At 48.9% G+C, this 12,629-nt stretch overlaps 1 protein-coding gene across 5 annotated transcripts in view; it reads left to right on the forward strand.

Annotated features, from left to right (window-relative positions):
* Positions 1–12,563, forward strand: part of LOC124188840 — a 64,858-nt gene extending 52,295 nt beyond the window's left edge. For all 5 annotated transcript variants that reach the window (XM_046581742.1, XM_046581741.1, XM_046581743.1 and 2 more), the window contains 18 exons: positions 1,640–1,973; positions 4,096–6,201; positions 6,907–7,070; positions 7,244–7,361; positions 7,503–8,006; positions 8,092–8,234; positions 8,331–8,518; positions 8,622–8,929; positions 9,067–9,275; positions 9,404–9,548; positions 9,620–9,922; positions 10,026–10,153; positions 10,244–10,406; positions 10,481–10,843; positions 10,911–11,093; positions 11,163–11,273; positions 11,359–11,541; positions 11,625–12,563. In XM_046581742.1, coding sequence (XP_046437698.1) covers positions 1,640–1,973; positions 4,096–6,201; positions 6,907–7,070; positions 7,244–7,361; positions 7,503–8,006; positions 8,092–8,234; positions 8,331–8,518; positions 8,622–8,929; positions 9,067–9,275; positions 9,404–9,548; positions 9,620–9,922; positions 10,026–10,153; positions 10,244–10,406; positions 10,481–10,843; positions 10,911–11,093; positions 11,163–11,273; positions 11,359–11,541; positions 11,625–11,819 — 5,848 coding nt within the window. In that variant the 3' untranslated portion in view covers positions 11,820–12,563. The remainder of the gene's footprint in view (positions 1–1,639; positions 1,974–4,095; positions 6,202–6,906; positions 7,071–7,243; positions 7,362–7,502; positions 8,007–8,091; positions 8,235–8,330; positions 8,519–8,621; positions 8,930–9,066; positions 9,276–9,403; positions 9,549–9,619; positions 9,923–10,025; positions 10,154–10,243; positions 10,407–10,480; positions 10,844–10,910; positions 11,094–11,162; positions 11,274–11,358; positions 11,542–11,624) is intronic.
* Positions 12,564–12,629: the final 66 nt, after the last annotated feature.

A 12,629-nucleotide genomic window follows, 5' to 3' on the forward strand; every position in this document is an offset into this window, starting at 1 on the left:
TTTGATTCGCACGGCGCATTGTCGATCGCCTTTCGTGTGATGACGAAAGAATTTTGTTGGGGGAAAAGGTTAGACATTATCGCATGACTGATGAGGCCGATATGCTTTGATTGCGCACAGAATATAGTTTTTCTTCTTCTTTCCATTCAGTTTCTTGTGTGTGCGGTTTCTTGCGAGGCGGGACCCGAATTTGATAAGAATAGCTGAGACGAACCCTGTGAGAAATGTTGTTGCATTGCATTGGGTTATCCCGCTATTATTATTATTGCGCTTGCTGACGATTCGACTTGGCAAATGTCTATAAATCAAACGTACTTTGCCGCACGCGGGTGATCATCATTGAGTCTTATACACGCCAATGCCCGGCCAGTTTGTTTTTTAACTTCACGCAGGACGCCGCCTTTTAACTGGGAACATCTGACCGCCCCTTTTTCTTTTTCACCCAGAAAATAGGAAAAAAAAAGGGCCGACCTGAATATTATCTCCGCATCATCTTCTCTCTCCGGTGGTTGTTGTTGTTGTTGGCCGCCCGGTCATCCTACCTAAATAGTTGTGCCGCACGAACTTTATCAGATCTTTTTGTTTTGTTTGGCTTTGTGTCGGCTCATTTGTTTGTGGCTTATGACGTACGTAACTTACGTCTTTTACTTGTTTTTTGGCCGCTTTTTTTCGGCGCACTGGAGATCCCGTTATGATCAAATCCGTGCTCGTTTTCGTGTTGTACTCGGCTACACAATGCGTAACAGTCTCGGCCTCCGCAAACATACAGTGGAGACAGAGAGAGAGTTAGTCGCGGATGATGATTTCAGATTTGTTTGTTTGTCTGTTGGTTGCGCCGGCCGGCCAGCCACTCGAGAAAGAAGAAGAAGATGACGTGGTCGTAATCTTATTTAATAATATTCACGAAAAAGCGCCTACTTGAATATGTAGAATAAGGGCCATTTTTCTCCAGCTCTCTCTCTCTCCTGTTGGGGAGATGTAACCGATCCTCTACTACAATGTGGCCAACTCTCTCTTATCTATTGAATGCCCACCAATAATTTCGCCATGTTATGTGAGTCTGAAATTTTGTTCTTTGTGGGCCCCTTCGTTTATGCTAATTTTTCTTTCCCCCTCTCTCTCTCCTCGAATGTGAATGATGAAATCAACTTGAAATCAACGATCGGTCAGTCATTTTTTCCTCCTTTTCAATTGACCGCTCGCCCGTGCCGAGTAGGAGGACAAAAAAACACTTTAACGGGCGGGTTTCTTACTTTGGTTGAAACGGACAAAAAAGGCGCACGTGCGCACCGAAACATTCACACACACACACGTGTATTAACTCGCCAGACCCGTCCGTCCGTGTGTGCGGATGGGTGCGCAGACACACACACAAGTAATAAATAAAAGTGTGAGGGCCGGCGTGGGTGATCGAGACGTTGACGGATGAGGCTATGAGCGATCGCTGATTGGTTGATTGCCCCGAGAGTCCTTTATATCACGACTGTATAGGATCCGGCGATGACTGGAATTCATTAGTCAGTTTTATAGTATGATCTGCTCTTACCCACCACCACCACCCCCCATCGTGAATATTTTTGTGCCCTTTTTTCCGCTTGTTTTGCCTTTTTGACTGATGATTGTCCTATTTCGATTTCAGGCCTGGCGAATTGAACCGACTCAGCGCCGATGGATCAATTCTCTTGAAAAATGGCGGAGGAGGAGCTGGCGGCTACGGCACGGCTGGATTCCTGCACCACCAGACGTCTCCGGCGTTCCAGAATCACCACCAGCAGCCGCAGCAGCAGCCGCAATCGCATAATTTGGCGGCAGTGGGTCAACATCCGTCACAACTCCACGTCCAGTCATCGCAGCAAACGGCGGCAGCGTTGATGATGAACGGCAAATCGCCGTCACGCGACCTGGGCGGTGGATCCACTCCCGTCCTGAAAATGACGGCCGCCCACAACAGCACCGCTGCCACCACCACTCAGGTAATAAAGGCCGTCGTATAACTTTTTGACTGCCCTGTGTGTGTCTAGGCCGTTGTAAATTCATTATTCAACGGCTCATTTTCTGAAACGACCTTTCAAAAAAACCACAAAAACCCAAAATTTGTACAATTCCGCCAAAAGAAACAAAAGGAAGAAGAAGAAGAAGAAGCAGCCAAGGCGCTGGCCGTAACGAGCAGACAATCATCTCTTTTTGGCCGGGGCCGTGTAGTCTTAATTAGGCATGAAGGAAAAGGAAAACAGCAATGATATAAAAATGCAAACGGCAAATTTGTCAGCACTTTCTAATAGAAAATTCTTCTTCTAAAAAACATTTTTCTCGTATTCCATTTTCCACGAGGTCCTTACCTTTCGCCAACCCCCCCGTCACAAAATCGCTAATTGGTTAGGTTTTCTGTGTGTTTTCGTGACCGAAATTCTTCCCGCCGACCCCGATGTCGTTAAAGAGGCGTGATAAAAAGCTTCCGATTCCATTCAGCTGTCGTTTTCTCGTAGTGAGAATCTCCTTTTCTTCTTCTTCGTCTTTCCTTTCTCTTATAGACTCGGATGATCTCTGCGCCTCTCTCTCTACGCTTCCGCCAATTGAAATTGCCGCCGGAATCGGCACACCTTGGGGAGTCCTGAAATTCACAGTAACACAATTTCCAGCCACCCATCGCGTCGATCCATCTGTCGTTTGTTTTGTTTCTTTTTTCTTCTTTTTTTCTACCTGACGTCATGATCCACTCGACGCAGATGATTCCGGTTGTCGGTCGAGGAGCCAACATGATTCGGATGATTCCGGCGGACGACTCCCCGAGTCACGATTCCACTGAATCTCGTCGAGATTTAATAATCGTCGAGTCATTTTTCTGTGTGTGTGAAGGGAGGAATATCATTTCTTTGATTTCATTTCCAATGTGCGGTAGCTCGTTTTCTTTTGTTACTTGTAACCGGTTGTCTGAGACTGGGCTTCTATACGCGTCTCTATCAATTGTTTCACGGTTAGTCAAACGGCTTCATTTTGGGCCAGGCAGCGATGGCAATCGTCGCTTTCTTTCTCGTTTCTCCATTTCCTCCTAACCATCAGTCAGCTCGCGTTTGTCCCTCAAACGATATTTTTACACCTCGTCGAATGCCCGTCTCTCCCTAATGGAATGCCGGATCAACTTGACGACCACCTAGTTTGAGTTGAACGAGGTAAAAGTTTCCAGAAATAGAATGTCATCTGTTTCCCCAACGAAACGGGAAAATGATTGCTTCATCCTTGTCCCCTATCCGTTTTTTCGATTCAATTTTTAAATCATCATCTGAAAAGAAAAGTTATCCAACAAAAAATTGTTCGTGCCATCACCTTTTTTTTTTTACCCCGTTTACCCAATTCGGGGCTCACGCTTTCCTTGTTATTTTTCTCAGACTTCGTCCCGTTTTCGAATAAATGCGAAGCGCCATTTAGTCTCATCATTTTTTGGCGCTGGCACAAAAGGAAAAATGGAAATTCCCTTTCGCCCACCGAAAAGAAAAAGAGCATTTCAATTTGAGGAGAGACGCTCGCTCGTCTTTGTGATGATGTCGGCGTGATGATGATGATGATGATGATGACAACCGGCATCGCGCACATCTTCTTTCTCTTCATATTTTCTCTCTCCTTCTCTTTTTATTTTCGGTCCTTTATAACACACACGTAACATCACGTTTGATGTATAACATTGAGCTGCGAGAATAGATGTTGTTGTACATTATAGGCCGGCCGCTCATTTTTCGACCCATCACCCCCGCTGAGTCGCCAGCATCCAGCCGAGCCTTTTTCATTTCTATTCGGCCGGGCGGTTTTTTTGTTTAAAAATTTTATTTCGACAACTTTGTTGTTGTTGTTGCATTTTCGTGTTATCGACGCATTCCACGAAACAAAACAACCAAAATTTCATTTCTAATTTATTTTTATTTTTATTTTTTTTCCCATTTCTTTTTTTTTGTGAATTTGTTTCCTTACCCCCCTCTGGTCTCTTTGGCTGGAAAACGCGACGGACGACACGGACAATTTGATTGAAACGGTTGCGTGATGACTTTGCTGTCTCTCCCTCCTGCTGCGCCGAATTCGCTGGACATGACTCTACGCGCACAGGCTTTCCGGAATAATTCCGGCCGACTTGACTGCGGTGCGGGCTCGTCCAGCCACAACAACATCAGCGGCATCGGCGGCGGTGGTATGATGGGCGCAGGAGGAGTTCCATCCATCATGAGCGCGTCGGCGGCCGTCCGTTCCGTGTCTCGTGAACGACTCGTCCAGAGCCAAATCGTCTGCCTGGCCACGTCCAACAACAGCAACAACAACAACAATACGAGTAGCAGTAGTCGGGACTTGATGGCCCGTGACGCCCGTGACGCATGGGACTACTACGGTCCTCCTCCCACGGCCCAGCAGGGCAACAACGCGGGACTTTCGGGCTCCTCCTCTCCGTCGGTTGTTGGAGCCTCGCCCAAAATGTTGAGCGGCTTGGCTAATGGCGCCAATCCGGCCTACGCCACACGTCCGGCTGTAGCGCCGGGCGGCCCGGCTTCCATCATCGGCAATCTGCGGCAATCGCAGCAGTCGCCGGCATCAGGTGGTGGCCCGCAACAACAACAACAACACCAGCAAGCGTTCCAGCAACCGCGGGCTAGCAGCGGTCTGAGCGCCATGGCCGGCTCTGCGGCCATTGTCGGAGGACTGCGTGACCCGCGTGACCGATATTCGCTCCTCTCGTCGTCGTCGGCCACTTCTCCGTCCTCACCCAAAGTGCTGGACAATGGCAACAACTCGCTCATTCACGCCTCTTCGCCGCAGAGATTATACAGTCCGGTTGGCCAGTGCCACCCTCAGCAACAACAACAACAACGAAATCAGTCCCAGCAAATGGGTGGCCAGCAGCAGTTGCTTCACCACCAGCAGCAACAACAACAACACTCGTCGCAACAATTGCAGCAAAGTGCAGCCATGACACCACAGGGCCAACAACACCAACAGCAATCCCAGCAGCAACAGCAACAACAACAACAACCCCAACAGCAACAGATGATCCATCATTTGCAGTATCCTTATTACAATGCCAAGTTGGAAAGTCTGACCCATCGGATGCCCAATCTGAGCTTCGAAGGTCTGGGTCAACAACAGCCAACGGCAGCGACGGGAGCCGCTGTGGTCAGCAGCAGCAGCAGTCGAGTGCTGCAGAGTGAGCCACCTCCTCTTTCGCCCGCTGTGACTTGTTCCCCTTCTTTTTCATCCACCACCTCCTCCTCCTCGTCTTCATCTTCATCTTCTTCTTCTTCCACCTCCTCTTGCATCCCAACAACAACAACCCCGGCGGGCTCTTCAGCAGCAGCAGCAGCAACAGGTTCACAGCCATCGGCTCCTTGTCCTGGCAGTGCTGGACCATCGCCAGACACTGGCAGCAAACACGAGCCTTCGCTCCTCTTTCTGTCGGCCGCGGGGCATTCCGAATCGTCGGCGGCCAGCGATCAATCCGTCAACGCCAGACCAGCAACAACGGGCACAGCCACCACCAGTCCGTTGCTGTTGCCACCAGCGCTGCCAGCGAGTCCATCCAATCCATCGGGCCAGCAGCAGACCAGTTCTTCGGCGGAGGTCAACGCTGTCGGTTGCAACGCGGAAACGGGCGGATCGGAGAGCGTCGCCGATGTTGCCGCCAATCAACAGCTGCTGGATTCGATTTCTTCTATGGACGAAAGCCTTTCGACCGGGACAAAGTCGTCGCTGAGGACCAGCAGTCCGTCGGTGGTGCTCAAGACGACACTGGCCCTTTCTGGCCGCCATCACAACAACAACAAGGATTTACTCAGTGCCGAAGCCAGTGGCTACCTGTTCCGACTGGCCGACCCGTCCATGATGCTGGTCCGACCCGATTCGTCGCCGCTCTCTCCATCGGCCACGACTCCGGTCGCCGCCGACCAAGACGAGACGGCCGGCGGTGGTGGTGGATCGAATTCTTCCACTTCGTCGCGGCTCATGGCCTCGGGCGTTTCCAATGTGTCGGACCTGCTGGTGGGAGGAGGTGCCGGTATGTCGCCCGAATCGGTCACCGATTGCGGATCGCTCTCGAAAAGCTCGTCGGATGGCGATCCGGTTGGCGTGGTGAGCCGGAAGCGTCCGCCGACCAAACTGAAATCCCGCCGCCGCAACATCCTCAGCTTCCCGCACCACATCAGCGTCGACGAGCTGCGTCTATTGCAGGTAAGAAATCAAAAAATTGCGTTGGCCGGCCGGTGATCAGTTTAACCTTTCACTTCATCATCATCATCAAGTTGAGAGGCCGCAAACTTCGTAGCAGCGCCAATGGATCATGTGTGCGCCCAGTCAGGCTGGTCTGATCAGAGCGAGCACACACACAAGTCTCGTAATCATATTCAAATCATCGTAATCAAGCCCGGGAATAGAGAGAGAGAGTGATGAATGTGCAGCTGCAGCACTGCCGTCTCTCTCTCTCTCTCCCCTACGTTCATTTTTTGATTTTTCGCCTAAAGTCTTTTGTAAAAGCTCACGAATTTATTATATACCAAGCGCACACACACACCTTTGCCCAAATTATTCAGTAGCCTCTGGTCAGAACCTGTGATTTGATGGCGCGCACGTATTTATCTTCCTGGAATAAGAAAAAGGCGTCCAGCGTTTTCTATTTTCGAAAGGAAAAAGAAGAAGAATCAAAAGGGGAAGATCATTGAGAGAACTAAAAATAAAATCAGAAGCGAGGGGCGAATTTACAATCACGTGCAACCCAAAATTGTTGTCCTTTCATTTAAGGAATAAGGAATAAGGAAAGAGGCTCGAGGGCCTTAAACAGAATTTGGCACCAACTTCTATCTTTTTGGTTGGGAAAGATGGTCGGTCGTTTCGTTTTTCTTAATTAGTGTCTTTTGTTTCTTCTTTTGGTTGGAATAGCGTCGCAAGGAGTCGATGTACGGCGGTTCGTCGTCGGACGAGAACCGATCTTCGGGTCACGCCAGCATGTCGGATGGACACACGAGTTCGTCGCCACCTGCCGAGACCCTGCCCAGGCACACGCACTACCGCACCTGCCTCAACGCCGTACCTGAAGATGACAAGTAAGATTCTTTTCTTTCCTCCACCCTCCCAAACACGGTGGTGGCTCATTTTTTCCATGAAAAAGTCATCGATTGACCCCAAAAAAACAACAGACACACCAACAGCGAAACGAATTTCTGATTGCTTTTCTTTTCTCTCTCTCTCTTCTCTATTTATGTACCTGTCCCAATAGGATGTCGGCCAACTGTGTCACGCCGCAGCAGAGTCACCCGCCCAAGACCAACAACAACCGGACGAGAGTGGTGACCGGAAAGGCCGTGTCGCGACATCGTGGTCTAGCCGGAGTCAAGGTACGTCGTCGTTTGTCCGTCTTCTGGCTCCATGATGGATGGCTGGCGTGCACCTAATTATCTACTCAATCTTTCTGATTTGATTGAGAACTGGTTTTCTTTCAATGATTATAAAATGTATGATGTGTGTGACGTGCGCAGGACGATCTGTCATCGCAGTTGGAGCACGCCACGGGGTTGGAGGACATCAAAATGGCCATCGAGCAGCTGACGCTCCGTTCGCACGGCTCGCGCACTTCCTACTCGACGTCGACCTACTCGAGTTTGAGCGGGAGCGAAGGCGGAGCCGAGCCGATGCGTCGGCTCATCCGTCACTCGTCGCTCGAGACCATCAACACCAACGTGACGGTGGCCGACGAATTCGTCTGGGTCGATTCCTACAATCGGCTGGTGGAGCTCCAGCAGCTGCCCTGGTCCAATCACGACGTCCTTCGCGTCATCCAGAACGGACGCATCAAGGAACACCTGGAACGCGTTTCCATGGAGACGGTGCCCCGACTTTCCTACTTGCTCCAACGGGCCTTGGTTCGCATCGCCAGGGAAACGCAAAGACTAGGCCGGCCGCTGGCCATGTGCTCCAAGCAGGAAGTTTGCTCGGCACTACGTATCGTCCTCTCGCCAGCCCTGGCCGATAGCTGCATCAAAGTACGTAGATACAATCAATTTTAAAATTTATTCAAACGTCAAATCAAAAAATCAACATTTTATTTTTGTTCTTTCTCATCTCCAGGCGTGTTTGCGTGCAGCCGCCATGTTCACCGTCTCGGGCGATATGGTCCGTCAGAGTAAATCAGCCAGAGCGGCACTCCAGCTGTCTGTGGGCCGATTCCATCGCTGGATGTGTGACGTCCGTTTGGGGAAATTCATTCACGAGTATGTCTTCTTTCTTCCATCTTTTTTCCTATTTTTGTACGAGTGACGGTAACGAGACTGGGAAACATCTGCTCATCATCATTACTTTATAAACAGTTACGCCGCTGTTTACCTGGCCGCCGGCCTGGAGAATTTGCTGGAAGAGATCATGATGCAATGCATGCCATCCGATCAGGAAACCCTGCTGACGGCCTCCGTCCTGGAAAATGCCATCGCCAACAACGGCGATCTGTGGGGTCTGCTCCAGCCCTACGCTCATCTCAACGCCGGAAGGACTGCAACGGGTACGTGGCTTATTGGCCACTTTTATTTTTTATATCATCGACATTTCTTTTTTTAAGACTTTGAAACCAATCATTTCCCATTTGTTTTTTATTATGTTGTTAGGCGCCCTGTCGCTCCCGAGGTGGCCGTCTCAATCCGGGTTGGATAGCGGACTCCGCGGCTCCGGATCGTCTGTCTCTTCCAACGGCGACGACCACAGCCGTTCGGCCAAAACGCTGGAACAGAGTTTACTGACGACTTGCGTCGGGACCATCAACGAGCTACACGAATTGCTCCAGCGGGTGACTCAGTTCCACTTCCGTCACAGCGCTCCGTGCCCGGGAGCCACACCCAACGGAGGAGCCAAACAGGCTCTCACCTGGGCATCGTCCGCTCTCCACGCACTTTTCTACTTTATGCGATGCTCTCAGGTGAGAAAAATTTGGGCCACAAACGTCGTCTTATTTATTACTGGATTCCGGTTTTTTGGTCCCCCCCCCCCCCTACCGAAAATCAAGTCGACTTGATTTGCATAATTGATTTTTATCTTTGGGGGTCGAAAAAACAGTTGGAACATGCAGAGCACGCACAGAGAGCTCCCATCCAGGAATTGGTGTACGAACGACCTTATATCGTGCTGCCGCCACTGATCGAATGGGTTCGAGTGGCCAGCGCTCATTCGGAGCATCGCCATTCCTCCGTACTGGATAAAGACGATGTGGCCCAAGCCGCCAGACTTCTTCTGCCCGGAGTAGATTGCCCAATCCGAGCTTACGGGTACGAATTGCCGCCTTCCTATATATAATTCCTATAATTCCGTGCTGGGGCGATATCATCTCATTCTTCCGTCTAAATTCCCCCCCTCCATTGTTTGTTGCGCAATAAATGGGCGAAACAAAAAACAGGTTCGAGGAGATACTCTGCCCGCGACGCCACATGGATGACCTGGAATGCTCACGCAAGCTGAAAATTGATTTGGCATTCAAGATGCTTAGCTCGGCTCGCAGTGACCTCATTCCACACGCCCTGCAATTACTCCCGTCCACCAAGGTAAAATTAGATCGTCAGATCGATTCGAACGAGTGGATCCATTCTCTAATCTAAAATTCCCGTCCCAACAGATTAACACGGTCAGCGAAAACGGACTGACGCCTTTGATGCTGGCCGCCATCCGCGGAGACGAGACTTTGGCCAAAGTTCTCCTGGATGCCGGAGCCGACGTGGACGCCGAAACACCAACGATCGCCGGCGCCCAAACCCATCCGGGGGCTTACCCCAACCCCGAGACCCAACACTGGACGGCGTTGACCTACACGGCCATCCAGGGTCAATTGAACATTGCCAAATTGCTCCTGGAAAGAGGAGCCAATGTCGAAGGTGGCGCCAGACTCAGCGAAGACAAGTGCACCGAAACGCCCCTTCAGGTATTTTTGTGATCCACCTTGCGCAATTTGGTTTGGTTCATTGACCAATGCTGTTTTATTGTACCTAATTTGGATTTTGTTTTTTTATTCTTTCAATTTTCAGGTGGCCGTTGGCTCGGGAAATCTGGAAATGATTTCGTTGCTGCTCTCACATGGTGCCCGGCCATTCCTCTCGACGTTAGTAAGGGACACGCTGTGTTACTCCAGTTCTGCCCAGAAAGGCTGTTACAGGTAACATAGCAAGCGGACCGTTAAGTGACATTTATGGTTCAAATCTCTAATTGGTGCGGTTTTTTGGTTTTCTTTCTTCTCTGCCTGTAGCGCAATCGCCGTGGCGGCCGCTCATGGTCAACGAGCCGTGCTGCACAAGTTACTTTCGCATCCGGTCAACGGTAACAGCAACGCTGAAGTGTTATCACTCGAGGAAATCTTGGCCGAAGGTGCTTCCCATTTGACTTCTGATCGCAGGCCGACTCGTTCACAGGTAATTTTTGGTCAAAACCTCACGAATCCTTGCACGACAGTTAAAAAAGCTAATCGTTTTTGTTTTTAAAACAGGCTTCCGGATCAAGCAGTTCAAGTGACTCTTCCCGATCGGCCAATAACAACGCAAGCGGCAACGACAATAAGTTGCAAGTCGTTAAACTCAACAAGGGCCAGATCAAAGCCTTGCAGGAAGCCATGTATCACAGTGCTGAGAATGCTCATCTGGACATTACGCTAGATTTGCGCAACTTGGGCGTCCCGTGGACACTTCACTGCTGGATGCACACTCTGGCCACCGCTCACGAACATTCACTGGAGAACGTCATCGACCAGCTGCTTCAAGATTTTCTCCAAGTCTGGGGACCTGATGACTACTCGACCCAGTTTGTCGACGAGTGTCTGCCCATCATCTTCAACATCTTCCGTTACAGCAAGGTATACGTCGTAAACTATTTTAGCAAATGAATTGCCGATCGACATTAACCGATTGACTCGAAAACAGAACGAAGGAACCACTCTCCTACTGGCCGATATCTTTGCCACCTGTTACGGTCGGGAAAACATTAAAGAAATACGGGATACTTCCCTTTGCGGAGGACCTCGAATCGACCCCAAATTTGTCAATAATCCCGAACTGAGTGACGTTCAATTCCGCGTCGAGGGTCGTGTCTTTTACGCTCACAAGGTTTGACCACATCATTGATGGCCAGAGGAGAACATTACTTATTTGATTTTGTCGATTTGAATTTTGCAGCTCATCTTAATCACAGCCTCGCCGCGATTCAAGAGTATGCTGAACTCTAAATTCTGCGAGGGTAATCCGCCAATCATTCAAATTAACGACATCCGATACGACATCTTTCAGGTGAGAGAAGAACTAATTTTTAATTTTTACCTATCCAGTTTGATGCTATAATTCTATTTTTCCTTCATTATTTTGAACAAAACAGATGGTGATGCATTACTTGTACAAAGGAGGATGTGAGAATTTGGACGTCAATCAAAATGATGTGCTGGAGTTGATGGCCGCTGCCAATTTCTTCCAGCTTGACGGATTACTCCGCTTCTGTGAATCCAGGTGTTCGACCCTGGTCGACTTGGATAATATCGTCTCGATGTACATTCACGCCAAGGTGCGCAACCGATTCCGCAATATTTCCACCGACTTGTTTTAAAACTCAAACTAATTAACGATTGAATATTTACGACGATTCAGGTTTACAATGCCGTCCAATTGTTGGAATATTGTCAAGGATTCTTGCTGCAAAATATGGTGGCCCTATTGACCTACGACGATTCAGTCCGTCGTCTCATCTTTGGCAAGAAACTCCACAATCACGACGTACTAGCCGGACTGCTGCTAACGTTACAGGCGCGCATCAAGAGCCGCTCACAACACAAAAACAAATGACAAGTTTTTTTAAATTGATTTTACTTGGTTCCAAAATGCCTTTATTTTTCCAACTGCAATCCTTACCCATTATTTTCGTCAGTGTTTGGCCTATCATCGAGTAACGTCTGAAACAAGTCGATAAAAACAAGTATTTTTTTGCTCAGTGCAGCGGATTGAGGTTCATCTTTGACTGTATAATGGCCATTTCCCTTATCCTCCTCATTTTACACATTGTAATAAGGGAAACACGGTCTCTATCGATCAAGTGCACCCGATCCGCCAATCCCCCTCCAATACGCTGTAGCCTTTAACTTCAGTTTGATGTATAATGTAAACCCAATCTTGAATTATTGTATTCACTAACATTCCCTTGACACACTCAGGTTATTAAACACCTGAGTTGAGATATTTTTTACAAAATTACCATGATATGAGCTTCGTCGACACTAGTATTTGCGAGTTGGTCGCGTGGGGGAAACGACGACCTTAGGACTAAATCGAGTCCCTTGCCTTCTGTCGTGTTTTCAGTAGGTACCATTCCTCGACGAAGCTCTCATTCCCCATCATTTCCAAATTATAAAATACAAATCCTCTGTCGTTCCGAATGAACTGCTTGCAAGAGAACGACAGAATTATATTCAGCAATAAGCTCCAGATTTATTTCATGTACTTTGTAAAGCAAATTAACACGAGTTAGCTGTTGGTGTACTTCTATCCACTTTATGAAATGCGACTGAAATATATAGATTTTCCTGAAACCAATTTCACGACCAACCTGTCCGACCCTAATAGGGGGACCTTTAGTAAATTGTCATTTTATTAATTTTT

Source organism: Daphnia pulex, chromosome 2 (assembly GCF_021134715.1).
Source record: "Daphnia pulex isolate KAP4 chromosome 2, ASM2113471v1".
NCBI classification, from domain to species: Eukaryota; Metazoa; Arthropoda; class Branchiopoda; order Diplostraca; family Daphniidae; genus Daphnia; species Daphnia pulex.